This window comes from Coregonus clupeaformis, chromosome 8 (assembly GCF_020615455.1).
Source record: "Coregonus clupeaformis isolate EN_2021a chromosome 8, ASM2061545v1, whole genome shotgun sequence".
Lineage (NCBI taxonomy): Eukaryota > Metazoa > Chordata > Actinopteri > Salmoniformes > Salmonidae > Coregonus > Coregonus clupeaformis.
In genome coordinates this window covers 57,968,686-57,996,625 of record NC_059199.1, presented here as the reverse complement: position 1 = coordinate 57,996,625, position 27,940 = coordinate 57,968,686, and the positions used below count along the sequence as shown (strand labels likewise).

Below are 27,940 nucleotides of genomic sequence, written 5' to 3'. Positions count from 1 at the left end.
GTGTGGGTCCCCCGGTGCTGCGGGACGCCAGCCCTGGGCTGGGGGCGTTGCCCACATTCGACACCACCAGCGGCACACCGTGGAGCCGCCCGGCCCCGACAGCCAAATCATCCCTGCCGATGCCTACCTCTCGCCTTCCAAGCGGACACATCACGATCAAGTCGGACGCCACGCATTGCACAAGCCTGGGGAGTAGCCTCAGGAGAACAGCCAGCAACCCCAAGGTGGAAAGCGGCTACGATGAGGTGAGTACCTTTTTAACATATTTTGTCATACAAAAAGAGGAAGGGAGAGTGGGATCAGAGTTGTAGAGTATAGAATGTTTTGTACGTTTTTAATCTTTAATAGTAGGCCTGTTGCATACATGTTCTCTTTTATAGTCCCTATGGATGATAAAGCACAGGAAACCCTGAGTAACCTGAATACCAAGTTTTTCTCCATCTGTGTGTCAGTAGTAAATGGTTGTCCTACATAACACTGTGGGATTCAGCAAGGGAAACTTGGATCAGCCATGCTGGAGTGTGCTGAGTCAGCAATACTTTTATTATTCGCAGGTGCAGCGTTTGCTTTGCGACTTGCAGGCCTCGTCTTCCATGTCTCACAATAATATTACTTGTGCAAAAACTGTTCTGTCAAAATTGAATATTCTTTGGGAGCCCAGGAGTACGAGTTTTGGACATTGAGGAGCGTTATAACAGCTCTTTCTATGGTCTAGCCAGACTACCCTCAGTCTAACTAATAAAGAAGGGGGTGGGGTTAGGTAGCATCTGTCCCACATCTCCAGAGTTCCCTCCCTATTGTTTTGGGCGTGCAGTGTCCTCCCTCTCCTTTTTGGCTGGACTTCTCAGCTAGATTGCTCTGCAGCTGGTGTGAGGTTGAGGGTGGGTCCCTCTCGAATGGAGAGCTTGGTGAAAAAATTGGTCACTTTCTATCATTGCAGACATTGGATTGTTTAGCAGATGCTATTGTGAGCATGTTTGTGTTGGGGCAGGATTTGTGTCAGTGTTGACGAGCGATATGGTTCTTGTGGAAGTTTTCTGCTTCCTCTTGTCTGGCCTTTCTCTCGGTCTCACTGATTGTCTGGCTTGCAACCTTCTGTCAGTCCTCTCTCTCTCTCATCAGGGGATCAGTTATTTTATGAGAAATCAAATTGGGTAGTTTTAGATGGGACAAGGTCCTGAACTATAGCAGAAAGATGGTCCCTCTCCCCTGGTTCAACGCTTTCTTGGACTCTCCCAGGCATCTTGCTGTGTTATGCATTTTCTCCCTACTACCAATGTTTCCTCTCACCTCTAGTCTCTCTCTATTCTGTTTTTTGTGCCTGTTTTTGTCATCCTTTTTTAAAAATCCTCTACCCATCCCTCTCTCAGCTAATCTCCTCTCCTTCTCTTTCGCTCTCCCTCACTCTGTTTTCCTCCCTTCCCTTCCCCACGTATGCCTGCATCAAACCTCCCTGCTGATGTTGTTGTGGCCAGTGATCCCTGTTTAATCTGTGTCTGTGCTGTGAAGAATCCTGTAGGGCAGGTGGAGCACATTAACAATCCACAGAATGCAACCAACAGCCCAAAGGAGTTCAAGGGCACTTCGCTTTATTGACTTTGCTCTTTAGGATGTATTAGCAAAGATGGGCAGAAACTGCTTCTCCAATAGAAATCCCCGATCACGCTTGTAGGTGATGTTTTGGCAACGTTAGCTAGCTAAGCTCATGTGCAGAAACACATCGTCGGGTTTAACGGTCGTGCAGGCCGTCAAATCAAAGAGCACATAGATTCAAGCTAGGCTTAAGTAGCGGAAACTGTCTTACTACAACCTCATGAAAGTGACAGGTTTTTATTTTCAACAAAAACAACTTTATATCAAAGTTTTTGTCAAATAAAAACCTGTCACTTTCATGAGTTGTAGTAATGACAGTTTCGCTATTAAGCCTAACTGAATCTATGTGTTGCATTTAGATTTCGAGAAACTTAACAACTAAGAATACATTTTTCACTTCTCCCATTAACTTACCAAACCCTGGTCTGGTCTGCTGAGTCTGTGTCGTATATGATGAATGGTGGCAATTATCGCTGTCAACAAAAGAGTCCGATCTATGCTGCATCGTGTTAGAGGCTTTTATTCATACCACGAGGTTACAGCATAAATTACAGACACGCGTTGTCCGGAGAACGGCTCCTCAAGATTGCTATGGCCGTTCTGCCGTCTCATCGTTTACCCCCTATTTATAAACAATGCGAAAAGAGGAGTGACTCCCCTCTTCTGGCCAATCACCAGTCTCCCCTGGGGCATCACCCTCCCAACGCTACATTTGAACTAAGATCATAAAACAACATTCTTTGTTCCTCCAAAACATTTAACAAAGGCATAATCTTCAGATACGATATTCCCCCCTTTCGAGACGAAATAAACGTCTCGAAAACAAACAGAATAAGATTATGACTATTAACCATTTATCTTATTGAGTATCTTTAACATTAAACCAAACACATTCTCCTCTAGAGTGTAAATACCTTTCTATGAAATACCTGTTTATGAAGTGTGAATACATTACTATGACATATGACCAACTGTTTATGAAGTATGAATACATTACTATGACATATGAAGAAATCTCTATGGAGTGTAAGAGCGAAAAACTGTCTGGCAGCCATCCATCCATATCAATCAAGACAGTAAAATTCTCCCACGGTCCCTCTGCCCCAGGCAACCACCGTCGGTACTCCAGATAACCTCATTAACCATGTAAATGCATTTGAAACTATGATGTAATTAAATACACATGTAAGCCCCTGCAAACAAAATCCTATCCCTAAACATTCATTGTACGGCTGGTCAACCCATAGGACCGGACAATGAAACTCTCCCTTCCTAGCCTCTCTGTCCCTAAACATTCACGAAATAAACAAAAACATCTAAGATCCTCCCATGTATCCAATTACATCAAACATCATTCTACAAAAATTAATCCCTGAGACTATTACACAATTATGTATTACACATGTCCATATTTCATTGCCGACACTGGAATGTAGTCCACTACACTTCATCTCCCCGTAGTCTTGACTTGGATGAATGGATTGTTGATGATGAAATCAGCCACACCCTCCTTGTTTCATCTCCTCCAGTCATATTGTCCCTTCATATTGTCTTTGTTTGAGTATTTCCAATCTCCACATGTTCTCCCAAATGCCTCTGGAATGACAAGAAAATAAACGACCAAACAGTATCTTTTGCAAAACAACATTTTCAAATTAAACCTCAACATCAATTTAAGAATATAAAAATGACCTATAAATGATGTATGAATCACATTAACCTATCCCCCCTTGATTCATAAATCATACCAACATCACCCTACTATTGAAAAAAAAAAAAAAAAAAAAATGTGAAAATAATCAACCCATAAAAAAAATGATATTTATCCATCAGTAGTCCATCCATCTTTATCCAGATCAGGAACAGTCAACACCGGCATCTGAGTGTTGTCTCCAGGAATCACTCTCCAACCTATCTCAATATCATAACTTTCTCAAAGATCAGTAACAAATTACAAACATCACAGTGTTATCAAAGCTGAAACTAAAATCTGACCCATCACTGCCCCTACTGGCCTAATTGATCTTGTAACCAAATCTTCTCAGATCTCCCAAACACATCTCTTATAATGTATCTATAACCCCAGTGATATTATCTGACCTATCTGGACTCAAAGTATAATTAATATTTATCCAATGATCTTCCCAAATGTTACACCATACCATGGAAGAAGTCCCCCTTCTCCCTTAGACTTATTCTCCAATGGTAGGCTTGAAGACTATGACATGTAGCCATGTCATCCTTTTAACCCTAGATTCAGATTTCTGTGTTCGTACCACTCCTCTTTTAATGGTAAAAACCTCATATGGAAGCTTAAACATTGACCTGTAACAACATCCTATCCCCCATAGGGTAAGAATATACTCTATCATCACAAACCCACCAAATATCTCTCAAATTCCCATAGTTACATTGTCAGTCAAAAGCTAATCTTTTAACCATCAAAGTCCTGCTCTTCTTACTACCTGGTATATAAAAAATAACCTATTATTTGTCATTACTACCCTTAAAGTCATACTTATCCAAAGTTATACTATACTCATCACCCTCTGATATTCCCATAAACATACCCCTTACCTCATATGTTTTATTAGAACAACAACAACTTTTATCCTCACTGTTTCACCTGAATACTTCAGGGTTCCGTTGTTACCTGATTTTCCTTTCCCATTGAACAATTCCCATAGGGTACTCCCTTTACCCAAGAACACTTAAACCCTACTGTTCTGACAACTACATTATTTTATCTGTCAATGACTGTTGCCGATACCACAGTCATGACAAAGCATAACCCTGACCCAGACCCGCTAGAGGCTGCGCAACCGTCCAACACGTCTTGGGCTGGCATCCCCAACAGACATCAACCCTCAAGATTCCTCACTGATTCTTACAGAATGAGTTAATCTATCTCTAATTTCCACAACAGAGGAACGAGCAGCACTGATCAGATGCCCCCCCCCTCTGTCATCAAAATCAAAAGACCTCATCCTGCAGCTTCCATGATGAATCTCTCTTCTCCATTTCAGATTAATCTATATTGCTCTCTACTACTATCTGCTCTGCTTTTTTAACCCTATTCGTCGTAACCTAAACCCCTGAGTCTCTCTTGCTGCCTCCTTTAATTTCAGAAAAGTTGTTGTCATCCTTCCTACATTTGCTATTACCATCGTATCATTAATCCCTTCCCCAAAGTTACCATTAACGTTGTTGATTTAGTTGATGAATTAAAACCCTTAATTCCCTCTAGTGGGAAACTACCAACATCCTATTCGATTATTCCCTGTTGGAGTGACTACTGTAATAAACTTATCCTTAACTCCCTCTGTGACTGTAGAAAGTTTTACAGACTTCAAATCTTCCATTATAAGCATCACCTTATAAATTACATAGCCCTTTAACCCATAATTCTTAACCGAACAAATTTCTATGCTTTCACTAGATCAGTACACATATTCTCCCTGATCTTTATCTGTAACCTTACACAAAATAATCCCTTATTTGACTAAGTGCAACAGCTTCTACTTCTGATCCTGCTAACAATACTTATTCTCCCTAATTATCTCTCTCTCTCTGTGAAAGAAACGTCATCATCCTAAATGGCATATTATTATTATTATTATCCTAACTCTAATAACAGTATTTTCCCCTATAATTGATGCTGGACCCTTATAATCAAATGCGCTATATTTATGGCTTTAATAACTATCAATGTTGAAAGAGTTAAATTACTTCTCACTGTTGTTTTAATAGACTCACGTGGTGATGTCATTATTGTTACTACCTCATCCCAAAGCTCTGAACTCTTTACTTGTACTTCCATCCATCACCATTAGTGTCACTTTTTCCCCCTTTCAGTTCTACCTCTAAACTTTAAACCTTTTGATTATAACAAAAAAGTACCCACAATTACCTTGATCTTCCTATTCTAAAGTGTCATTCATTACTGTTCTCTCTCTCTCTTACTACTAACTTTGAACTTAGCTCACTGTCTCAGAGTTCCTTCACCCCTAGTTCTCCTAACTTATTTTAATCTAATCTTCTCCTACCCTTTAAACAAACCTTTTTCCACTGATTTATTGACAAAATTCCTTCCCCACCAATTTTTAGAATACGTGATTGGGAATTCCCCACCTGCTCCTGACTCCTTTACACAGACTTGGCAAAACGACTAAACACCTTTTAGCCTAACCTCAAATCTCTTAATGTAAGAATGTAACCCAAAATAACAGTCACCCCTATTAAGTTTTTTCCCAGACAGATTGTCTAACAGGCAATCTAATACATTATCATCCTTCCTATGATATTATCTTTTAAGCAAATGATTCCCAAAAACCCTACTTCTTAAAATATTCTACCAGACAGTCAGTCGTCTAGTGTGCCTCTGATTGAACACTTCAATTTACACCATGCATCTCTTCCCACAATATCCTTTATATATAAATATAAAAATTTTCTTTATTTTCAGCGACCTTAGATATATTGTCCTAATATTAGTATGTCTATTGTAATTCCTATTTGACTTCTATAGCAGAGCTCAATTGATTCCCGAAGAGTAAACTGTTTTACTACCTCAAATCCCTATCCTAACCTAATTAGTTTATTTTACAGAGTGGATATGGATAACCTCTTTAGGCTGAACCCAGATAAGTTTTTCCCCTATTCACTATCACTTCTAATGGTCGGTTGTTTTTACTTCAATTGTTGCTATTTTCCCTTCTTCTCTAATCGATGCTCTCAGCTGATACCCCCCTCGTATCTTCTAGACACTAACAGGTGATCTTCCCTTACTCCTGGATCTTCCTCTGTTTCTTCTTCTCTAATTCTGTGTCTGTCCAGACCTTGACTGTGGATATGACACCTAGTACCCCCCTTGGCTGGTACAATTGCATTTGATATTGTTCAGTTGAAGCTGTAACAGTGATTGTTGATTTGGTTCCCTCTGATTCTTCATAACCCAAACTTATTTTCTCCTTCTCCAACTCTTGGGATTATTTTCTCAGCAGGTTTTCTTGGTCCTGTTCCTTCTCGTCGTTGACATATCAGTATTCTTCAACCTTAGTTCTAAGTTCTGTCCTCGAAATATCATCTTCCATCATCTTCTTACTTTTCTTCTGTGCCAGTACTTGTAGGACAAACTCCTCTTGAAAATAAAGCACCTTTAATCTCCAAATCTTCATCGCTTTCTTCATCTTCAACTTCCATCAGAGATCAAATCTCTAGTATCCATTTCTTCTTTCCTCTCTTGCCACTTCCCTCTGATCACAGAGTCACCTCCACCCATGACCTCTCATCAATCACTCTCATCTCCATCATCCTCTTCTCCTTCACGTTCCAGACATCTCATTTTCTTCCATCTTCATCTTTCTGAACCTCCTTCTCTTCGTTTCCAGACATGTCGGTTCTTCTTACTTCTGGAGTTTTGAATTCATCTTCATCGTTGTTTCTGCTGGTACCCTATCTATTATTAATCTATATTTCTGATGCAATAATCACTCCTGGATAATCATTGTAAGCTGAGAATAAACCTCCCTAAGCTCTACTTTTTAAACCTATCTTATCGCTGACATATTTTATCAATTTCTGTTTGAGAATGAAGGGCAACTTTTGTTTCACTTGCCGGATACCCTAGCAACACTTTAGTTAAAGGATTACCACTATGCACTATATCAACCCGTGTAATGACTTTCATAGTCCTGATATCTTTTTCCCCATTGTAACAACCCTTTATATTCCTTTATTGTGAACTATCTTATTTTAAATTATATAGCCTATGTAGGCTTCCCCCCTGTAATTCTTAATATAACCTAAACAACTCCAAATAAATCCAAATAAGTCAATTAAAAATCATGAATAATTAAAACCCATTTTTATTCCTATCTCCTATGTCCCCAATTTATCCATTAGTGTTGACTATATTACCACAACCCATCAAATGCAAGTAAATTAGTCAACTTCAAAGCAATCCCAAAAACAAAGCCTCTAACCCTTCAATAAATGATACACAGAGCATCCAAAATGCAATTTTTAATGAAATAGTATTTGCCAAGCCTATGCAAAATCGTCATAAACTCACATATCTTGTAACAGTAACCTGTTTGATGATTTGATCCCTCCACCGCGTCACGTGATCACTTCCTGTATCTCCTCGCTCCCCCTCTCTCCTGTCTCTCATGACAAGGGACAAAGACACAGAAACAGCTTTTAATAGTTAATGCCATCACTGAGTGTTTCCAACCATTCAATATTCGTTCGTTCTACATTCACTCTAAAACTTTAACTCAGGACTAATTATAGATCGCCCAAAAACATTTTGATTTTAATCCGTCATTTAATTATTTAATTCACTCTATTATAATCCGCCACCATATATTTAATTTATAAATTCAATAGGTCCCAAAACAAGTTTCATCTTAACCCACCGTGTAAACTTCGTGTTAAACTCTCCTTGTGCCTATTTGTTCCGTCGTCTGTGTTCCTCTGTCTCCCCCTGCAGTTTAACCCATGTGTTGTTTTGCAGAATCCCACGCATGCGCAAATATCATTTATTACATAGATCGCTCCAAAACATTTCATTTAATTTTAATCGTCTTTTAATTTAATTAATTATACTCCGTCAACATATATTTGATTTATAACTTTACTACATATCGCCAAATAGTTTCCCCGTTCGAACAACAGCCGTTTAACACCTAAGAGATTTTTCCCCAAAAAACCCCCACATGGGACCTATGACCCTTACCCATAATGCCGTGCTTTGTAGGCTTAGCACATAACCACATGTTGTAGTTTTTAGCCCGTAAAATCACACATGCGCAAATATCATTTTAACCTCACTTGAGTCTCAGCATCCCCTCATGGTGCCGTAAAACAAAACGTTCCCTAATCTCGTGCCATAAACTCCAACTCCCACGTTTGGTACTGTAGTGTCGCAAAATTAAACGCATGCGCAAATATCATTCCTCACTACACTTTCACCGTGAAAGGAAGATTCTCTACTCTCTCTCCAAACAGAATACCAGTCCAGCTGTAATTCCCCATTTCCCCCTTATAGTCAAACAACATTTAACAGCGCTCACAAAACATATAACCTGACTTACAAACACATAAACAAGTTTAAGAGACTTTCACCCGTCGTAACGGAATCTCTAAGGATACGTTAACATGTAGCACACAACACAATTAGCCTGTAGCATTAGCATTTAGCTTAGCCTAAGGTACACTATAGCATGATTCACACTTTAGCCTTACAAAGATTAGCCTGAGCAACGATATACCACGTGGCCCAAAACAATCCAGCCTTAGCTTCAGCCTCTAGCCAACTGCAGCCTACTACACAGAAACATACCCTGCACTGGCCTATTTATTTTTTAACCTATTTCTCCTACCGTTTTTGTTGCCGAGACTAATGACCATTACACCGAGAAATCAGATCCAATCAAACATCCCGTCGGACGAGAGTCAAATCATAATCACAATCAGATAAACCTCATGAATCTGAGCTCTCTTTAAAAAAAAGAAACCCACCGAATATACATTCTATCTCACACACGGATTTGCCAGCCCATTATCTAAAATGGCCCCCTCGGGAGTCTTCAAGCGGTCCAGTGCCCTAAAGAATGCGCATATCTGAATTTACCAACCATTGTCACCCGTTACCAATGGACCATACACTTTCAATACTTAAATCCTACCGTTTAATGCTCTAAATGCTTCCAATTAACTGCCGCTTCCAATGGAATAAATTTTAGCAGACTCTAGTCGACCAGCAACACCGCCACCTGAGGCCAGGTTATAATGGAGCATCGCTTCAGTGTACACAAGTCATATCCAATCTAACAAACTCGAAGCGGCAAGAACACTCACCCTTTCCATGCCTCAGAGAGAGTTAGCCCAGCGATTGACTGAAACAAGGAAGAGACGCAAACCCAAGCCCCACGTTGGGCGCCATTATGTCGTATATGATGAATGGTGGCAATTATCACTGTCAACAAAAGAGTCCGATCTATGCTGCATCGTGTTAGAGGCTTTTATTCATACCACGCGAGGTTACAGCATAAATTACAGACACGCGTTGTCCGGAGAACGGCTCCTCAAGATTGCTATGGCCGTTCTGCCGTCTCATCGTTTACCCCCTATTTATAAACAATGCGAAAAGAGGAGTGACTCCCCTCTTCTGGCCAATCACCAGTCTCCCCTGGGGCATCACCCTCCCAACGCTACATTTGAACTAAGATCATAAAACAACATTCTTTGTTCCTCCAAAACATTTAACAAAGGCATAATCTTCAGATACGATATCTGCTTCGCAAGCATTATGGGAAGTCTCGCGTGTTGCGCCTCTGGGTTTAGAAACTCTGTGGTATTAGTACACAGTGATCACTAGTTGGATGCCAAGCAGTCCATTTTGCTTTGATAATAAATACTGTACTGATAGTCCTTATTGATAAGGCTTCACACGCCATCTTGTTAGTCCTGGTTATTGGCCTAAGGACTGACCTGACTCATTTTGATTTGATCTTTTTACTTGGCCTCTGGCTGGATTGCAACAGTGAGGAAAAACCAAGAGGCACCAATCACAGTGAAGAGGAAGAAGAATGCTGTGAAATATGTCCACAATTTTGAGCCGCGCTGTAATGTGAGTGGGACCACCCCGCAGTGCAGATTGGGTGGGTGTTGCATTACAGCCCTTTTTTGTTTACAGTCTGGGCTCAGCTGTCAGTGCCCAGGTATGCCCTCTCCGCCTCACTACTTTCCTCTTCCTGCCCACCTCGCATCGTCTTGGCAACATAGCCGCCGGGCTGGGGCACTGTGGTGGATTCAGATAGCACCATTTTCCCCCCAGAGTGGGATTCAATGGAAACATACATGAGGGGTTTAACTACAGATGCAGCTGTCGCTTTACACTAATTATTTCTGTTTCTATATACACTACCGTTCAAAAGTTTGGGGTCACTTAGAAATGTCCTTGTTTTTGAAAGAAAAGCATTTTCTTTGTCCATTTTTAAAATAACATCAAATTGATCAGAAATACAGTGTAGACATTGTTAATGTTGTAGCTGGAAATGGCAGATTTTTAATGGAATATCTACATAGGCGTACAGAGGCCAATTATCAGCAACCATCTGTCCTGTGTTCCAATGGCACGTTGTGTTTGCTAATCCAAGTTTATCATTTAAAAGGCTAATTGATCATTAGAAAACCCTTTTGCAATTATGTTAGCACAGCTGAAAACTGTTGTGCTGATTTTAAAGGAGCAATAAAACTGGCCTTCTTGAGACTAGTTGAGTATCTGGAGCATCAGCAATTGTGGGTTCGATTACAGGCTCAAAATGGCCAGAAACAAACAACTTTCTTCTGAAACTTCGTCAGTCTATTCTTGTTCTGAGAAATGAAGGCTATTCCATGCGAGAAATGCCAAGAAACTGAAGATCTTGTACAACGCTGTGTACTACTCCCTTCACAGAACAGCGCTCTAACCAGAATAGAAAGCGCGTATTACACTGTATTTCTGATCAATTTGATGTTATTTTAATGGACGAAAAATTGCTTTTCTTTTGAAAACAAGGACATTTCTAAGTGACCCCAAACTTTTGAACAGTAGTGTGTGTGTGTGTGTGTATATATATATGTGTGTATATATATGTCAGAATTACATGGCCAGTATTGAATAGAGGAGAATCCTAGCAAATTCTGAGCGTTTGAGAGACTGTTTTACAACCGGAGTATGCAATATTGGTTTCATCAACACACCTGTATCAATTGCATGTCGGCCATTTGCGGTTATACGTGAGTGCCGGTGGAAAGTTTATCTGGATATAGGACATCTGACATGACAATGACATTAATACATGCTAATAGTTAACTAGCGAGAACCAGCCACTCACTATGTTTTGAAATGGCTATCTAGTTAGTCTATAGGCGATATCATTATTTTACCTGCTGCGCAATGTCTCTCACCCTCTCTCTCCTCTGGCAACTGCCCACTTGAACACATGCAGGTGATGGACACACCATGACTTTTCCAAGATTTTCATTGCTGACCAAAAATTGGCTATAACTGGGTAAATAGCTCACTAACTAGCAATCAATATCAACATGTTCACGTGGAGCTATTCTCGCTTTGATCTCAAAAACACATCTTGCGACTGCATGATTGAAAGACCACTCGTGCCTGTAGGCCTACAATAACAGAGGACACTTTGATCAAATTCTGATTGGGGTAGCATAATTGTTTGATTTTTGTGATTTTTTGCGTGATTTATTATTATTTTTTACTTATCCGTTCGGTCAAGCATTATTCACTTGAACATAAAGACGTTCGGTGGCAGGCAAATGCCTCAACATTGATTTGACTGCTGTAAAATCAGTTGTAGGTCTTTAGACTGACTTCCTTATCAGATAGGCTAGTACAGAGGAGCTATGCGTTGTCACCCGATTTTAGCTCCGCCCTTACAAAATGGTATTCTAACACGTCGCCCTGTGTTCAACAATCACCTGGACAACAAGTGCAAAGGACGTCTGCTCTACTGCTGACGTACATGCACACAGAGAAAATGCATTTCTGCCACACCTTGTTGTGTTCTGTAGGTAACCCAAGCCTCCGGCTCTGTCTCCCTGTCGACTCTATCCCCAAGGCAGTTGTCATCAGCAACGTGTACTTTGGTTACATGTCTATTGGGTGAGCAGTTACTGTCTATACAGGTACATTCCGGAAAGTATCCTACAGCTAATTGCTCATTTTAGGCTAGACTCCTGAAATGCATTACATATTTGAAAATCTAATCAGCATGAGAATTACATTTTCAGTTATTTGGTTTCAGTTGCGGTCAAATACACTATATATATATACAAAAGTATGTGGAAACCCCTTCAAATTAGTGGATTTGGCTATTTCAGCCACACCTGTTGCTGACAGGTGTATAAAATCGAGCACAGCCATGTGATCTCCATAGACAAACCATGGCAGTAGAATTACCTTACTGAAGAACTCAGTGACTTTCTACGTGGCACCGTCATAGGATGCCACCTTTCCAACAAGTCAGTTTGTCAAATTCCTGCCCTGCTAGAGCTTCCCCGGTAAACTGTAAGTACTGTTATTGTGAAGTGGAAACGTCTAGGGAGCAACAACGGCTCAGCCGCAAAGTGGTAGGCCACACAAGCTCACCGAGCGAGACCGGCGAGTGCTGAAGTGCATGGCGCATAAAAATCGTCTGTCTTCGGGTTCCAAACTGCCTCTGGAAGCAACGTGAAGTGGGTTCCCATGGCGAGCAGCTGCACACAAGCCTAAGATCACCATACGCAATGCCAAGTGTCGGCTGGAGTGGTGTAAAGCTCACCGCCATTGGACTCTGGAGCAGTGGAAACGCGTTCTCTGGAGTGATGAATCATGCTTCACCATTTGGCAGTTCGACGGACTAATCTAGGTTTGGCGGATGCCAGGAGAACGCTACCTGCCCAAATGCATAGTGCCAACTGTAAAGTTTGGTGGAGGATGAATAATGGTCTGGGGCTGTTTTTCATGGTTCGGGCTAAGCCCTTTAGTTCCAGTGAAGGGAAATCTTAACGCTACAGCATACAATGACATTCTAGACGATTCTGTGCTTCCAACTTTGTGGCAACAGTTTGGGGAAGGCCCTTTCCTGTTTCAGCATGACAATGCCCCTGTGCACAAAGCGAGGTCTGTACAGAAATGGTTTGTTGAGATCGGTGTGGAAGAACTTGACTGGCCTGCACAGAGCCCTGTCCTCAACCCCATCGAACACCTTTGGGATGAATTGGAACGCTGACTGCGAGCCAGGCCTAATCGCCCAACATCAGTGCCCGACCTCACGAATGCTCTTGTGGTTGAGTAGAAGCAAGTACCCGCAGCAATGTTCCAACATCTTCCAACATGCCCACGATTTTGTAATGAGATATTTGACAAGCAGGTGTCTACATACTTTTGGTAATGTAGTGTATATTGTCACCCTTGCACTTTACAATGGAGTGCAATAGAGCAAAGGACTTGTTTGCTACAACACCTTGCTTGTTTCAGCAAGGAGCAAAGTTTCATCATGTTGTTGAGTCCATGAACAGTTGTTCCACAAAAAAAAAAGACAGGTTATTTTATTTTCGTGCCGGCTTCATCCATAACCGAGTGGCGCAGTGGTCTAAGGCACTGCATCTCAGTGCTTGAGGCGTCACTACAGACCCCCTGGTTCGATTCCAGGCTGTATCACAACTTGCCGTGATTGGGAGTCCCATAGGGCGGCGCAGAATTGGCCCAGCGTCGTCTGGGTTTGGCTGGTGTAGGCCGTCATTGTACATAAGAATATGTTCTTAAATGACTTGCCTAGTTAAATAAAGGTAAAATAAAAAAAATATATACGGTAATTGTGCCAGCCCTAACAGGACTCGACTCTATATGATAGAGCAGATATCCACTCTACCTTTTCAAATCTATGAATTACATTTTGGGAAGTGTTACCCAGCCACTTTATTTGTTTGGAACACCAATTATTTTGCCTCGTTAAGCATGGGTCCAGAATCAGTTGTTTTGAATGAAAATCCAATCCCAGTAACACTCGGGGACCCTTCCTCAACAGAACGTCCTGTCCACTCTGGAAGTAATGTCAGGAAGTCATGACGTTTGGTCATGATCCAGAAAATACACTTCTTCACAGGAAAGGCATTTTGACATTTGACTACAAAAGTAGAATGCTAAGGAAGCTGCTTGGTTTGCCTGTCAACACAAAAAATACCAAGGAAATGCTATGAAATACAGGTTCCTCGTCCTGGAAAATCTGTGGTTTTGAATAGGCCTAACTAGGGCTGTGGCGGTCATGACATTTTGGCAGGCGGTAATTGTCATGCAAATGACTGCCGGTCTCACGGTAATTGACCGTTAATTAACATAAACATGTTTAGCTCGCTTTTGGAACATCTAGATTTTAAAAAGTCAAAGTACATTTTTAATATAGCCATCACAATAAAATCCATTATTGATTTAGTTGTGATAGGCTTATAAACCAGGGAATCAAAACATAAAGGGCTGCATGATGCAACTCTATATATTGATGATTTGGAGAGGGGAGATCTAATCAACGGAAGATGGAATTAAAAGTGAAATGAGAGGCTACAACAACCAAAAGCCAACGGGTATGCTGCTATTTACGCTATAGTCTGAGTGGAGTTATGTGTAGGCTAACGGTAGGACGGTGAAAAGCGCAGTAATGTTATGGCTAGGCTCAATTAGCCGAGTTAGCTAGCTTCTCTCAGTTTGATACAGTCAAGACAGGTACTGAATAATCGGATTGGATGATAAATAACTACCAAGAAGTTAACAGTGGTTGCGGTCTCTCTCTCTCAGGCTCATGGTGCTTACTCATACATTCACACACACACCGAACGGCCTCCACTCCCTAACAGCCTCGCTCTCGCTCTCTCCCCTCCCATGGGTCCGGTTGAATAAAGTAGCAAAACAATTGGCTTTTCTGCTGCTTCCCTCACTCGGATCAGACCGGTTGTCCTTTCGGGAGAGGTTTTAAAAATGTATGCATATTGGGTCCGGGGCTTTCCCGTGTCCATTTCGGAACAGGAACTGTAACTCCCATAATTATTTGTCCTCATCATTCAGATTATTCAAATTAAATAATGATGTGATTAGAAGGACAATAGAGCACTGAGTTCCAGGCCATTAGCAAGTTTGGTAGGCTATCCATCAGCACCGTTCATTTGCACAGTTTTGGATTGGGATTACCTTTACCAACGGGAATTTAACTGCGGTCACGACTCGTGACTGGCGGTAATGAGGTCACCGCAACAGCCCTAGCCCTAATCTGTGTGTCAACGCCACCTCTAGGCTCTGTTTCAATGTCCACACCAACTAGCACATGTATGCATTGGGCATGATTTCTTTGTGGTATAAAAGTATGGACATTGGCATGTAGTGCAATGGTCTCAACCCCTTGGGTTGTTTTTCTCTCTGTAATCGGATAACTTGCTTCATGTTTTTGAAAAATGCTTCTGGGAGTTTTTGGAATGGGGAGACTCAGCTAAATGTAAAGACACCTGGAGTAACCTTTACTGAAGGAGAGTCAGTCAAAGTCAGTCATAATTACACACGTTTACACATTTTACATGGTAGTCCTAAGCAACAAATACGCCACTGGCAGTAGTTCATGTGGCAAAAATTGGCCTACCTGGTATTAAAGGTAGACTCAGTGGGATGACGTAGATGCAGAAAGTAAACAGCATAGTGGGTCAATTTCCACAACAACTAAGAGCATTGAAGTGCGAGGCTCAACTTCTCCGCTGTTTTGGTCCCTTGGCTACCATGCTGTAACAGTGCGACTGTGTGAGCAAAGTATTTTATCTCGCTCATCTCAATATCTCCTGTGCTGCTCGTGGCAACATACATTTCACTGAGTCTACCTTTAACTAAGAACTAACAAATTAACCTTTTTTTTCTTGTGTTAAGTATTTTAACAAAAATGTTAACTGTCCCATATGTTAGCCTACTTAATTGGAACTTGTTTCCATAACAAAACAAAATGTAAGTACTTTTTTTATATAGTAACCTTATGATTGAGATGTTATCTAATTTCAAAGTAGCCTTAATGGTGGACTGTAGAACAAAGGACTTCCTAGATTTGTACTTTGACCTACTATAATGGTATTGAATATTGCTCATACTTTAAATATGAAGATATTGGACAAAATAAGTTGACTAAACATCTCCAAGGCCCAAGAGCTTGTTTGGTATCTGGGTTTCGCTCAAGTCTCTCATTTTAACCATTGTGGTACTGATCTCTGGTGCTGGTATGAGGTACTGCAATGGGTTGACAGAATTTAATTTATTTGCTTCTTTCTCCCTGTGCCCATGCATTCTTAGTCTTATACCTCCCCTTGGTTTTCTCTTCAGATTCCGCTCCTAAAACATCCTTCTTTCAATTCCCATCATACCCATCTTCCTCCCTCCTTTCTCAGCCTCTTTTTTTTTTTTTTTTGTGTGTGTGCAGTCATTCCAGGAAGGACCCTAAAAAAAAGATGTGCCACTTGTTATTTGCTGTAGCTTGTTGTAAATGTCTTCAGAACACAAAAAGACATCTGTCTTGATCTAGATTCTAACCAGCTCTCCTCCTCCTAACCTCGGCTCCTCTCTCTGTAGCCGTTGCGCCTGACGCTGCAGAGGGAGTTCATCAAGTCTCTGATGGGCATCGGAAAGCGGCTGGCCACGCTGCCCACCAAGGAGCAGAAGACCTGGCAGCTCATCTCAGAGCTGTCACAGCTCAACCACAAGCTGCCAGCCCGCGTCTGGCTGCCCACTGCAGCCTTCGACCACCACGTGGTGCGCATTCCCCACACACAGGCCGTGGTGCTCAACTCCAAAGATAAGGTGAGGCAACTTGTTGTAATACACATGTATAAGGAGGTACACACACAACAGGCTCCAAAAACAAGGTGACCAGAATGCCTAGTAGTTTTGACACGATTAATTAGTTAACTCATTTGTTCGTTTGTTATTTATTTCCTGAGGAGCCTGGAGTTTAGATGGAGTGGGCCCCAATGCTCTTTGTCAATGGGACTTCCTGCATAAATGTACCTTACAAAAATAGGTCTAGAACTCAGTGACCTCTTCATTCTCCCCTTCCTCTCAGGCCCCGTACATCATCTACGTGGAGGTGCTGGAGTGCGAGAGGTTCGAGACGTCCGGCATTCCCCTGCGCATCCCGGAGACATGCATCCGGCGCCCGCTCTGTGGACAACCTCCTCCCGGAGTGCGTTGGCATCACAGCGCGAGCAGCGCGCGGCAGTTTCTCCACCGTGCCCAACTACGACAACGACGCGAGGCCTGGGCCGTGGATGACATCGGCAAGTTGGAAGTGGGGGTAGGTACCCATGGCAACCACATGGTGGCACCGTCTGACTTTAAGTCACATTTTGATGACTAGGTTGTTGGGGAAGGAGGAGGAGAATCAGATTTGAATGTACTTTTAACTCTGGGGTCCTTCTATGGTTCCAGCTCCCAGAAGGCCACACCAGTAGCAGTGACAACATCTCCCAGTTCTCTGTGGACAGCATCACCAGCACGGAGAGCAAGGAGCCTGTCTTCATCGCCGCTGGCGACATCAGGTACAGGGTCACTGCCTGACAATTGCCCTGCTAGCTTGTAGTTTGTCTTTAAGACTTTCTTGTTATAGAGTTTTGGTCTGGATAGCTGTTTTACAACCGCATGTTTCTTTTGTCTTAGGCGACGTCTATCAGAGAACCTGGCCCACACCCCCACAAGCGTTCGGAAAGATCCGGAGGACCCGTCCGCTGTGGCGCTCAAGGAGCCCTGGCAGGAGAAAGTCAGGTGGGTGATTGGTATATAGAAATATACCACTGCTCAAAAAAATAAAGGGAAAACTAAAATAACACATCCTAGATCTGAATGAATGAAATAATCGTATTAAATACTTTTTTCTTTACATAGTTGAATGTACTGACAACAAAATCACACACAAATAATCAATGGAAATCAAATGAATCAACCCATGGAGGTCTGGATTTGGAGTCACACTCAAAATTAAAGTGGAAAACCACTACAGGCTGATCCAACTTTGATGTAATGTCCTTAAAACAAGTCAAAATGAGGCTCAGTAGTGTGTGGCCTCAACGTGCCTGTATGACCTCCCTACAACACCTGGGCATGCTCCTGATGAGGTGGCGGATGGTCTCCTGAGGATCTCCTCCCAGACCTGGACTAAAGCATCCGCCAAGTCCTGGACAGTCTGTGGTGCAACGTGGCGTTAGTGGATGGAGCGAGACATGATGTCCCAGATGTGCTCAATTGGATTCAGGTCTGGGGAGCGGGCGGGCCAGTCCATAGCATCAATGCCTTCCTCTTGCAGGAACTGCTGCACACTCCAGCCACATGAGGTCTAGCATTGTCTTGCATTAGGAGGAACCCAGGGCCAACCGCACCCAGCATATGGTCTCACAAGGGGTCTGAGGATCTCATCTCGGTACCTAATGGCAGTCAGGCTACCTCTCGAGCACATGGAGGGCTGTGCGGCCCCCCAAAGAAATGCCACCCCACACCATGACTGACCCACCGCCAAACCGGTCATGCTGGAGGATGTTGCAGGCAGCAGAACGTTCTCCACGGCGTCTCAGACTCTGTCACGTCTGTCACATGTGCTCAGTGTGAACCTGCTTTCATCTGTGAAGAGCACAGGGCGCCAGTGGCGGAATTTGCCAATCTTGGTGTTCTCTGGCAAATGCCAAACGTCCTGCACGGTGTTGGGCTGTGAGCACAACCCCCACCTATGGACGTCGGGCCCTCATACCACCCTCATTGTCACGGTTTACTAAGCCAGAACCCAGAAGCAGACCAGGACAAGGTACGTTGAGACAAAGATGAGTGTTTATTTAATAGATTCCCGAGTGAGGTTGAATAATCCAGGAACAGAGCGGTTGGCGTGGATGGGTTGTTGAGGGTGCAGTGGTTGGTCCGGTAATGGCTCGGCAGCCGCCGACCATCAGGCAGAGGTTGGGAGAAGGTTCGGGTGAGAGACTGTAGATAGAAACAAACGGAGGTAAGTACACGGCAAGCCAACAAGGTGCAAAACAACAAAACTAACACTAGTAGCTCAGAGGCTGATACGCTGACAAACATACTGTTCATGGCTAACGATCCGGCAGGAACTGGATGTTAGGAGAGCCTAAGAAGGGTGATGATCAGGACCAGGTGTGCAGATTGCTGATGGGATGCAGGTGCGCGAAATCAAGCGCTCCCGGAGCGTTCCCGAACCCTCGGAAACTGGAGATCACGAACAGAAACACTAGTCACCAGACAGGACCCGACTCAGACTGCCGGGATCGTTGCAGTACCCCCCCTCCGACGAGACGCCACCGGGCGGACTCCCGGAGCGCCAGGATGGAGGCGGTGAAGTCACTGATGAGGTCCGCATCTAGGACCTGTCGCGCGGAATCCAACTCCTCTCTTCAGGGCCCATACCCCTCCCAGTCCACGAGATACTGGAAACCCGGCCCCGCCGTCTGGAATCACATGATCGCGCACGTGGGCAGGACCACCTCCGATCATCCGAGGAGGGAGGAGGAGGCGGAGGAGGCAACAGAGGACTGAGGAAGACAGGCTTGAGGCAGGAGACATGAAAGGTGGGATGGACTCTGAGCGTCCTCGGTAGTTTGAGTCGAACTGCCACTGGATTGATCACCTTCTCCACCACAAAGCGGACCAATGAACTTGGGTAACAACTTCCTAGACTCAGTCCGTAACGGAAGATCCCGTGTGGCCAGCCAACCACTATCTCCGATGGTATAGGTGGGAGGCGGGGATCCGGCGACGATTCGCCTGGAGCTGATACGTCCGAACCTCTAAGGAGTACCTTTCTGGCCCGATGCCAGGTCCGGTGTAGCACTGTATGGGCCTGAACAGAAGGCACTGAGAGCTCCTTCTCCTGAGAAGGGGAACAGGGGAGGTTGGTGCCATACAGGCACTGGAAGGGAGACATCCCAGTGGCAGATGTAGGGAGAGTATTGTGGGCATACTCAACCCAAGGCAACTGAGAGACCCAGGAGGTGGGGTTGGAAGAGACCAGACAGCGTAGCGTGGATTCCATCTTCTGGTTGGCCTCTCCGCCTGACCATTGGATTGGGGGTGAAAACCAGATGTGAGACTGACTGTAGCTCCAATGGCCAAACAGAAGGACTTCCAGACAGCAGAGGTAAACTGAGGGCCACGGTCGGAAAACGATATCACTGGGCAAACCGTGGACCCTGAAAACCTCCCCTAACCAGGATCTCGGACGTCTCGAGGCAGAGGAAGCTTGGCAATTGGCACAAAGTGGCGAACTTGCTGAATCTGTCCACGATAGTCGAACGACCGTGTTCCCCTCGAAGGGCAACCCAGTGACGAAGTCCAGAGCCAGATGCGACCATGGTCGCGGGAATAGGAAGGGGTGAAGTAGTCCAGAGCTGGGCCGATTGGTACTCTTATTCTGCGCACACACTGGACAGGCAGCAACAAAACCCCCGAGTATCCTCGGCCATGGCAGGCCACCAAAAACGTCTGCGAAGAAACGCCATTGTCCGAGCCACGCCAGGGTGACAAGCCATCTTGCTGGCGTGGGACCATTTGAGGACAGCAGGACGAACCGACTCAGGCACAAACAACCGACCGGGTGGACCGTTACCGGGACCGGGCTGAGTCCGAAGGGCCGCCAGCACCTCCTCCTCAATCTTCCACATAACTGCTCCCACGACGCAGTTCCGGGAGAATAGTCTCGGTCTTGGACCCACTCTCCTCCGTCTTGGAGAACATCCGGGACAAGGCGTCCGCCTTGCCGTTCTTAGATCCAGGTCGGAACGTCAGGGAAACTTGAATCGTCGAAAAACAACGACCACCTGGCCTGACGGGGAGTTGAGACGTTTAGCCGATTGCACGTAAGCAAGATTCTTGTGGTCAGTCCAGACAGTAAACGGTTGCTCCGCCCCCTCCAACCAGTGGCGCCACTCCTCCAAGGCAAGTTTCACCGCGAGAAGCTCCCGGTTACCCACATCGTAATTCCTCTCCCGCAGGCGAAAGGCGACGAGTAGTAGGCGCAGGGATGGAGTTTACTGTCCGTGGAGCATCGCTGCGACAGGATGGCGCCAACTCCCACATCAGACGCGTCCACTTCAACGGCCGAACTGGCGGGCCGTGTCCGGTTGAGAGAGAATCGGTGCGTTGGTGAATCGCCTCTTCAAATCCAGAAACGCTCGATCCGCCTCCAGGATTCCACTTGAAGGTCCTGATACTGAAGTCAAGGCAGTTAACGGAGGGCCACACGGCTGTAATCCCGGATGAATCTGCGGTAGAAATTCGCGAACCCCAAAAATCTCTGGAGCTGCAATCTCGTACCGGGCTGGGCCCATTCCAGAACCGCTCTAACCTTCTCCTGGTCCATCCTAATTCTCTCCCCTGGAGATGATGTACCCGAGAAAGGATGTCGTGTGGGCGTGAAACTCGCACTTCTCGGCCTTCACGAACAGGCGATTCTCCAACAATCGCTGCAGAACCTGCCGGACATGCTGGACGTGGTGGGAAGGTTCCTTCGAGAAGATCAGAATGTCATCCAGGTAAACAAACACAAAGAGACCGATCATATCTCTCAGGGCGTCGTTCACCATACTCTGGAATACCGCTGGAGCATTGGTCAGTCCAAACGGCATCACCTGATACTCAAGTGACCCATCGGTGTATTGAAACCCGTCAACCACTCGTCCCCCTCTCTGATCCGGACCATGTGATACGCATTGCGTAGGTCTAGCTTGGTGAATACCGTAGCACCCTGTAAGGAGTCGAAGGCAGAACTCATCAAGGGCAGGGGATACTTGTTCTTGACCGTGATGGCATTCAACCCCCGATAATCAATACACGGTCGAAGAGAGCCATCCTTCTTACCCACAAAGAAGAATCCTGCCCCCAGGGGGTGATGACGAGGGACAGACGAGACCAGCCGCTAAGGACTCCTTGATGTAGGTCTCCAGCGCCTCACGTTCAGGTCGGGAGATACTGTATAACCTTCCCTTGGGGTAGACAGCTCCCGGGAACAGGTTGATGGCACAATCATATGGTCGGTGGGGAGGGAGTGACAGAGCCTTCTGCTTACTGAAAACTTCCCCCAAATGCGTGATATGTCTCGGGAACCAGGGACAAATCTGGGGGTTTAGCCTCAATCACCTGACTGGGAACCGAGTGGGGGCAGGCAGTCTTGAGACAGTTAGCATGACAATCAAGGCTCCAACTCGTTACCTTGCCCGTCACCCAATCGAACGTGGGATTGTGTTCCTTCAGCCAGGGGTATCCAAGGACCAGAGGAACATGGGAAGACGGCAGAATGAAGAATGAAATCATCTCAGAATGATTCCCCGACAACCGCATCTTAACCGGTTCAGTCCTCATCGTGATACGTGCCAGACTACTGCCGTTCAGAGTGGTCGCTTCAATGGCTTCCGGCAATTGCTCCTTGGAAAGCCCCAGCTGTTCCACCAACTCGGCATCAAGAAAGCTTCCATCGGCACCTGAATCGATAAAAGCGTTAATCGCTAAGCTTTGATTCCTGTTCACAAGGGTAGCCGGAAACGGGGTCTGACAGAGGTACTGAGAGGTTGAAACTGGCTCGCTAAAAGTCCTCCCAACTTTAGCGAGCCGGGCAGTTTGACGACCGCCGGGAACAAGTGGAGATGTAATGTCCCGAGCGACCACAGTAGAGGCAGCAGTTGGTCTTACGTCTATGTTGACGCTCCTCCTTGGTTAACCCGTGCCGCCCCACTTGCATGGGTTCAGAATCGAGAGAGGTCCTCTCCACTAATCCTTTGTGGTGGAGAATGATCGACGTGTTCTGGTCCACCACCCGACCCGACTGGGAACTGAGAAGCTGATCGATTGGACGGACCCCCATTGCTTCTCCCTCCTTCGCTCTCGGACTCGATTATCCACCCGAATAGACAAGGCTACCAAGCTGTCCAGGTCACTAGGCTCGGATAGGAGATCAACTCATCCTTGAGCTGCTCCGACAGACCCTGGTAAAAGACCGCTTGCAGAGACTCCTCGTTCCACCCACTCTCCACAGCCAACGTCTTGAACTCGATCACGAAGTCGGCCACGCTGCGAGTTCCTTGGTGAAGAGAAAACAGGCGCCTAGCTGCGTCCCTCCCTCGGACGGAATGGTCGAAGAGCTTCCTCATCTCGGCCGTGAACCCTGGTATGAAGCCATGCAGGGATCCTGTCGTTCCCAAACGGCTGAAGCCCACTCCAGCGCTCGCCCACGCAGCAACTCAATCACAAAGGCTATCCTAGCCTTGTCTGTGGCATAAGAGTAGGGCTGTAGATCGAACACTAATCCACACTGCATAAGGAAGGAACGGCATCTTCCCAGCTCCCCCTCATATTTATCCGGCGTCGGAACCTTGGGCTCACGGAGGGACACAACTTCAGAAGCGGCAGGCGGATGGGTGAAACCGGTAGTGGATCCTCCACCGGACACTTACGTTGGTTCTGGACCTCCGTCAGACCGGTAGAAAGGTTCCGAACTGACAACGCGATCTCCTGTAGTACCGTGCTATGATGGCCCAACATCTTCTCCTGCTGGGTAATGGCATGGCGAACAGAGTCCAGGTCCGCTGGGTTCATTACTGGCCGGATCGTTCTGTCACGGTTTACTAAGCCAGAACCCAGAAGCAGACCAGGACAAGGTACGTTGAGACAAAGATGAGTGTTTATTTAATAGATTTCCCGAGTGAGGTTGAATAATCCAGGGAACAGAGCGGTTGGCGTGGATGGGTTGTTGAGGGTGCAGTGGTTGGTCCGGTAATGGCTCGGCAGCCGCCGACCATCAGGCAGAGGTTGGGGAGAAGGTTCCGGGTGAGAGACTGTAGATAGAAACAAACGGAGGTAAGTACCGGCAAGCCAACAAGGTGCAAAACAACAAAACTAACACTAGTAGCTCAGAGGCTGATACGCTGACAAACATACTGTTCATGGCTAACGATCCGGCAGGAACTGGATGTTAGGCCAGGGCCTAAGAAGGGTGATGATCAGGACCAGGTGTGCAGATTGCTGATGGGATGCAGGTGCGGAAATCAAGAGCGCTCCCCGGAGCGTTCCCGAACCCTCGGGGAAACTGGAGATCACGAACAGAAACACTAGTCACCAGACAGGACCCGACTCAGACTGCCGGGATCGTTACACTCATGGAGTCTGTTTCTGACCGTTTGAGCAGACACATGCACATTTGTGGCCTGCTGGAGGTCATTTTGCAGGGCTCTGGCAGTGCTCCTCCTTGCACAAAGGCGGAGGTAGCGGTCCTGCTGCTGGGTTGTTGCCCTCCTACGGCCTCCTCCACGTCTCCTGATGTACTGGCCTGTCTCCTGGTAGCGCTTCCATGCTCTGGACACTACGCTGACAGACACAGCAAACCTTCTTGCCACAGCTTGCATTGATGTGCCATCCTGGATGAGCTGCACTACCTGAGCCACTTGTGTGGGTTGTAGACTCCGTCTCATGCTACCACTAGAGTGAAAGCACCGCCAGCATTCAAAATGACCAAAACATTAGCCAGGAAGCATAGGAACTGAGAAGTGGTCTGTGGTCACCACCTGCAGAACCACTCCTTTATTGGGGGTGTCTTGCTAATTGCCTATAATTTCCACCTGTTGTCTATTCCATTTGCACAACAGCATGTGAAATGTATTGTTAATCAGTGTTGCTTCCTAAGTGGACAGTTTGATTTCACAGAAGTGTGATTGACTTGGAGTTACATTGTGTTGTTTAAGTGTTCCCTTAATTTTTTTGAGCAGTGTAATTACTAGAAGAGACAAAATGGATGGGCATACACAATCCCCCACCCGAGGATACTGGTGGTCCTCTGTAGCTCAGCTGGTAGAGCACGGCGCTTGTAACGCCAAGGTAGTGGGTTCGATCCCCGGGACCACCCATACACAAAAATGTATGCACGCATGACTGTAAGTCACTTTGGATAAAAGCGTCTGCTAAATGGCATATTATTATTATTATTATTTATTATTATGATACATGTCTGTCCCACTTAGTGCAGCGAAGACAACACATTGTGGCATTGTAAAGTCATTTGCTGTGTCTCACTATTTCTTTCCGCTCTCTCCATCCCTCAGGCGGATAAGGGAGGGCTCCCCTTACGGTCACCTGCCAAACTGGCGGCTGCTGTCGGTCATCGTGAAGTGTGGGGACGACCTGAGGCAAGAGCTACTGGCCTTCCAGGTGCTCAGCCAGCTACAGGTACTTGACTCTCCACAGTAGAGTCCCATTCCACAGAAATGCTCTGAATTATTTATTCTTATTAGCATTCATTCAATCACTAATTCGCTCCACTACTCCCCTTTCCTCTCCAGTCCATCTGGGAGCAGGAGCACGTCCCCCTGTGGATCAAGCCCTATAAGATCCTGGTGATGTCATCGGACAGCGGGATGATCGAGCCCGTGCTGAACGCTGTCTCTCTGCACCAGGTGAGCAGAGAAAATGAGATGGACCCAATTGTGCACTTGAAATCTCGCATGACAAAGTTGCCGAACAATAACTTCAAGCCGAGTTGTTTAGCTATGTAATCCAGTACCTCTTGGGATGAAAGATTTTGATAATCTAAGTAATGGTTGATCACGCACTGGAATTTCGTGTCAGTTGCTAATTCTAATGGAATGCCGTGTCGGTAGCTTTTTCTAATGGAATACTGTGTCTGTTGCTATTTCATACAAAATGCTGTTTCTGTGCTCCAGGTGAGGAAGCAGAGCCAGCTGTCTCTGCTGGACTACTTCCTGCAGGAGCACGGCAGCTACACCACCGAGGCCTTCCTCACCGCCCAGTGCAACTTTGTGGAGAGCTGCGCCGGCTACAGTCTCATCTGCTACCTGCTGCAGGTTAAAGACAGGTGGGCAGCCCTCCCTTTTCACCCTCTTCAGTTTCACTCGTTACATTACTCACATGTTCCATTTCCCCTCTTAGCTTCCTTTGTCTTTGAGCCTGTTTGGCTACATTTACACAGGCTGCACAATTCTGATCTTTTGCCAATAATTGGGCAGAAGGTCAGAATTGGGCTGCCTGTGTAAACACAGTTTTTGTGGTCTGATATCAACTACCACATCCCACCCTCTCCTCTATTCCTATACCCTTTACTCAGTTCCCCTATCCCTCATCTCCTTTCTGTCTTTCTCCAGACACAATGGAAACATCCTCCTGGACTCGGAGGGCCACATAATCCACATTGACTTTGGCTTCATCCTGTCCAGCTCGCCCAGGAACCTGGGCTTTGAGACCTCCGCTTTTAAGCTCACCAGCGAATTTGTGGATGTGAGTCAAATGAATTATACTGCATGCGAATTTGCATTGTCAAATAAGTGTAAACTGGAGAACACTGTGGAATTCATCATACAACTAGCTGCCTAACAATCTAGCTAGAAACCTCACAAAATGTTCACTGCATAAATGCATACATTTGTTAGTGTTCAAAGATGCTATTAGCGAGTTTGCTGGTTGAACATGTGTAAAGACTAACCTCTGTTGTCTGTGGTTCTCTCAGGTGATGGGAGGCCTGGATGGAGACATGTTCAACTACTACAAGATGCTGATGCTCCAGGGCCTGATAGCTGCTCGCAAACACATGGAGAAGGTGGTCCAAATAGTGGAGATCATGCAGCAAGGTACTGTTAGCTAAAACGGTATATTAGCATGACCAGTGTGTTGTGGTGTTTTTCCATAAACATTATCTATCTGCCCGGTTTCTCTGTGGTCTTGGGATTGCAACTCCTCTGACTCCCTCTCCCTGGGTCTCCCCTCTCTCCTCCCCCACCAGGCTCTCACCTACCCTGCTTCCATGGCTCCAGCACCATCCGCTACCTGAAGGAACGTTTCCACATGAGCCTGACGGAGGAGCAGCTACAGGTGCTGGTGGAGCAGATGGTGGATGGCTCCATGCGCTCCATCACCACCAAGCTTTACGACGGCTTCCAGTACTTCACCAACGGCATCATGTGAACAGTTCGACACCAAACCCTACTACATGGGACAACCACATGGGAGAGCAAGCAAACATACATATAAAGATGGTGGTGACCATGTGCATATGGACTCACGCATGTGTGCTTGCCATAGCAGCACATTTAGGAAAATGGACTTGTGTATAGACTAGTGCTACAGGACCTGTTTGCAAACTCGGTATGTTCTTTGTCTTAGACGGACCACTGTTTACCCCCTCCTTGTTTTGGCCTTGTGGAGGGGAGTCCACACCTCCTCTCCCTCTTGTCCTCCTATCCATAGGACATTTACCGCATTGACTGTTCTAAAACGAGGCATAACGCACAGTTCAAATCACACACGAAAAGGATAAGTATCAATATCGGAGAAGGTACTTCATTGAAAAGGGGAGGGGCAATGTGGTAGTGGTCTATATTCAGAGGAGCCAAGAAGACTTTTCTCAGAATGGATGAAAAATGAATAACTGTAGATCAATTGTGCAAGAGCATCACAAAGCAGTACATATAGAATATATGTACTTATTTTTGTTCTTAGAGCAAAATTGACTTTGAGAAGTTGAGAAACCACTATGTAACGACAACGAAAGCACAAGACATATCAATTGCTGAGGTTTTCTAATGGACATTTTCTTTGTTCTCTGAAAGTTCTGTGGTTATCAAGAATGAGCCAACCCGAAGAGAGGGGAAAAAGGACTATAACAACCATTGGTGTATGAGTGTTATCTGTCTGGAAAACAACTCCTTAATCCAAGGTTTTTATGTGTTTTGAACGATGTTTAAACTTGAACTGGAAAATTGAACTAGGACCAACTAA

General features: G+C 45.3%; 2 protein-coding genes across 2 annotated transcripts in view; both read left to right on the top strand.

The window, feature by feature from the left end:
* The window catches only part of LOC121566211 (serine/threonine-protein kinase DCLK3-like), a 28,271-nt gene extending 26,675 nt beyond the window's left edge, over positions 1 to 1,596 (top strand). The window contains exons 8-9 of the mRNA XM_045222290.1: positions 1 to 245; positions 1,510 to 1,596. Coding sequence (XP_045078225.1) covers positions 1 to 245; positions 1,510 to 1,596 — 332 coding nt within the window. The remainder of the gene's footprint in view (positions 246 to 1,509) is intronic.
* LOC121571796 (phosphatidylinositol 4-kinase beta) lies at positions 164 to 27,364 on the top strand. The gene is given in 13 exon segments (XM_045222108.1): positions 164 to 245; positions 16,742 to 16,969; positions 17,232 to 17,320; positions 17,322 to 17,416; positions 17,419 to 17,462; positions 17,597 to 17,706; positions 17,825 to 17,929; positions 25,255 to 25,378; positions 25,492 to 25,605; positions 25,873 to 26,024; positions 26,311 to 26,443; positions 26,673 to 26,793; positions 26,946 to 27,364. Coding segments are annotated over 12 exon segments (1,455 nt in total). The 5' UTR covers positions 164 to 245; positions 16,742 to 16,783; the 3' UTR covers positions 27,128 to 27,364.
* The last annotated feature ends 576 nt before the right edge of the window (positions 27,365 to 27,940 follow it).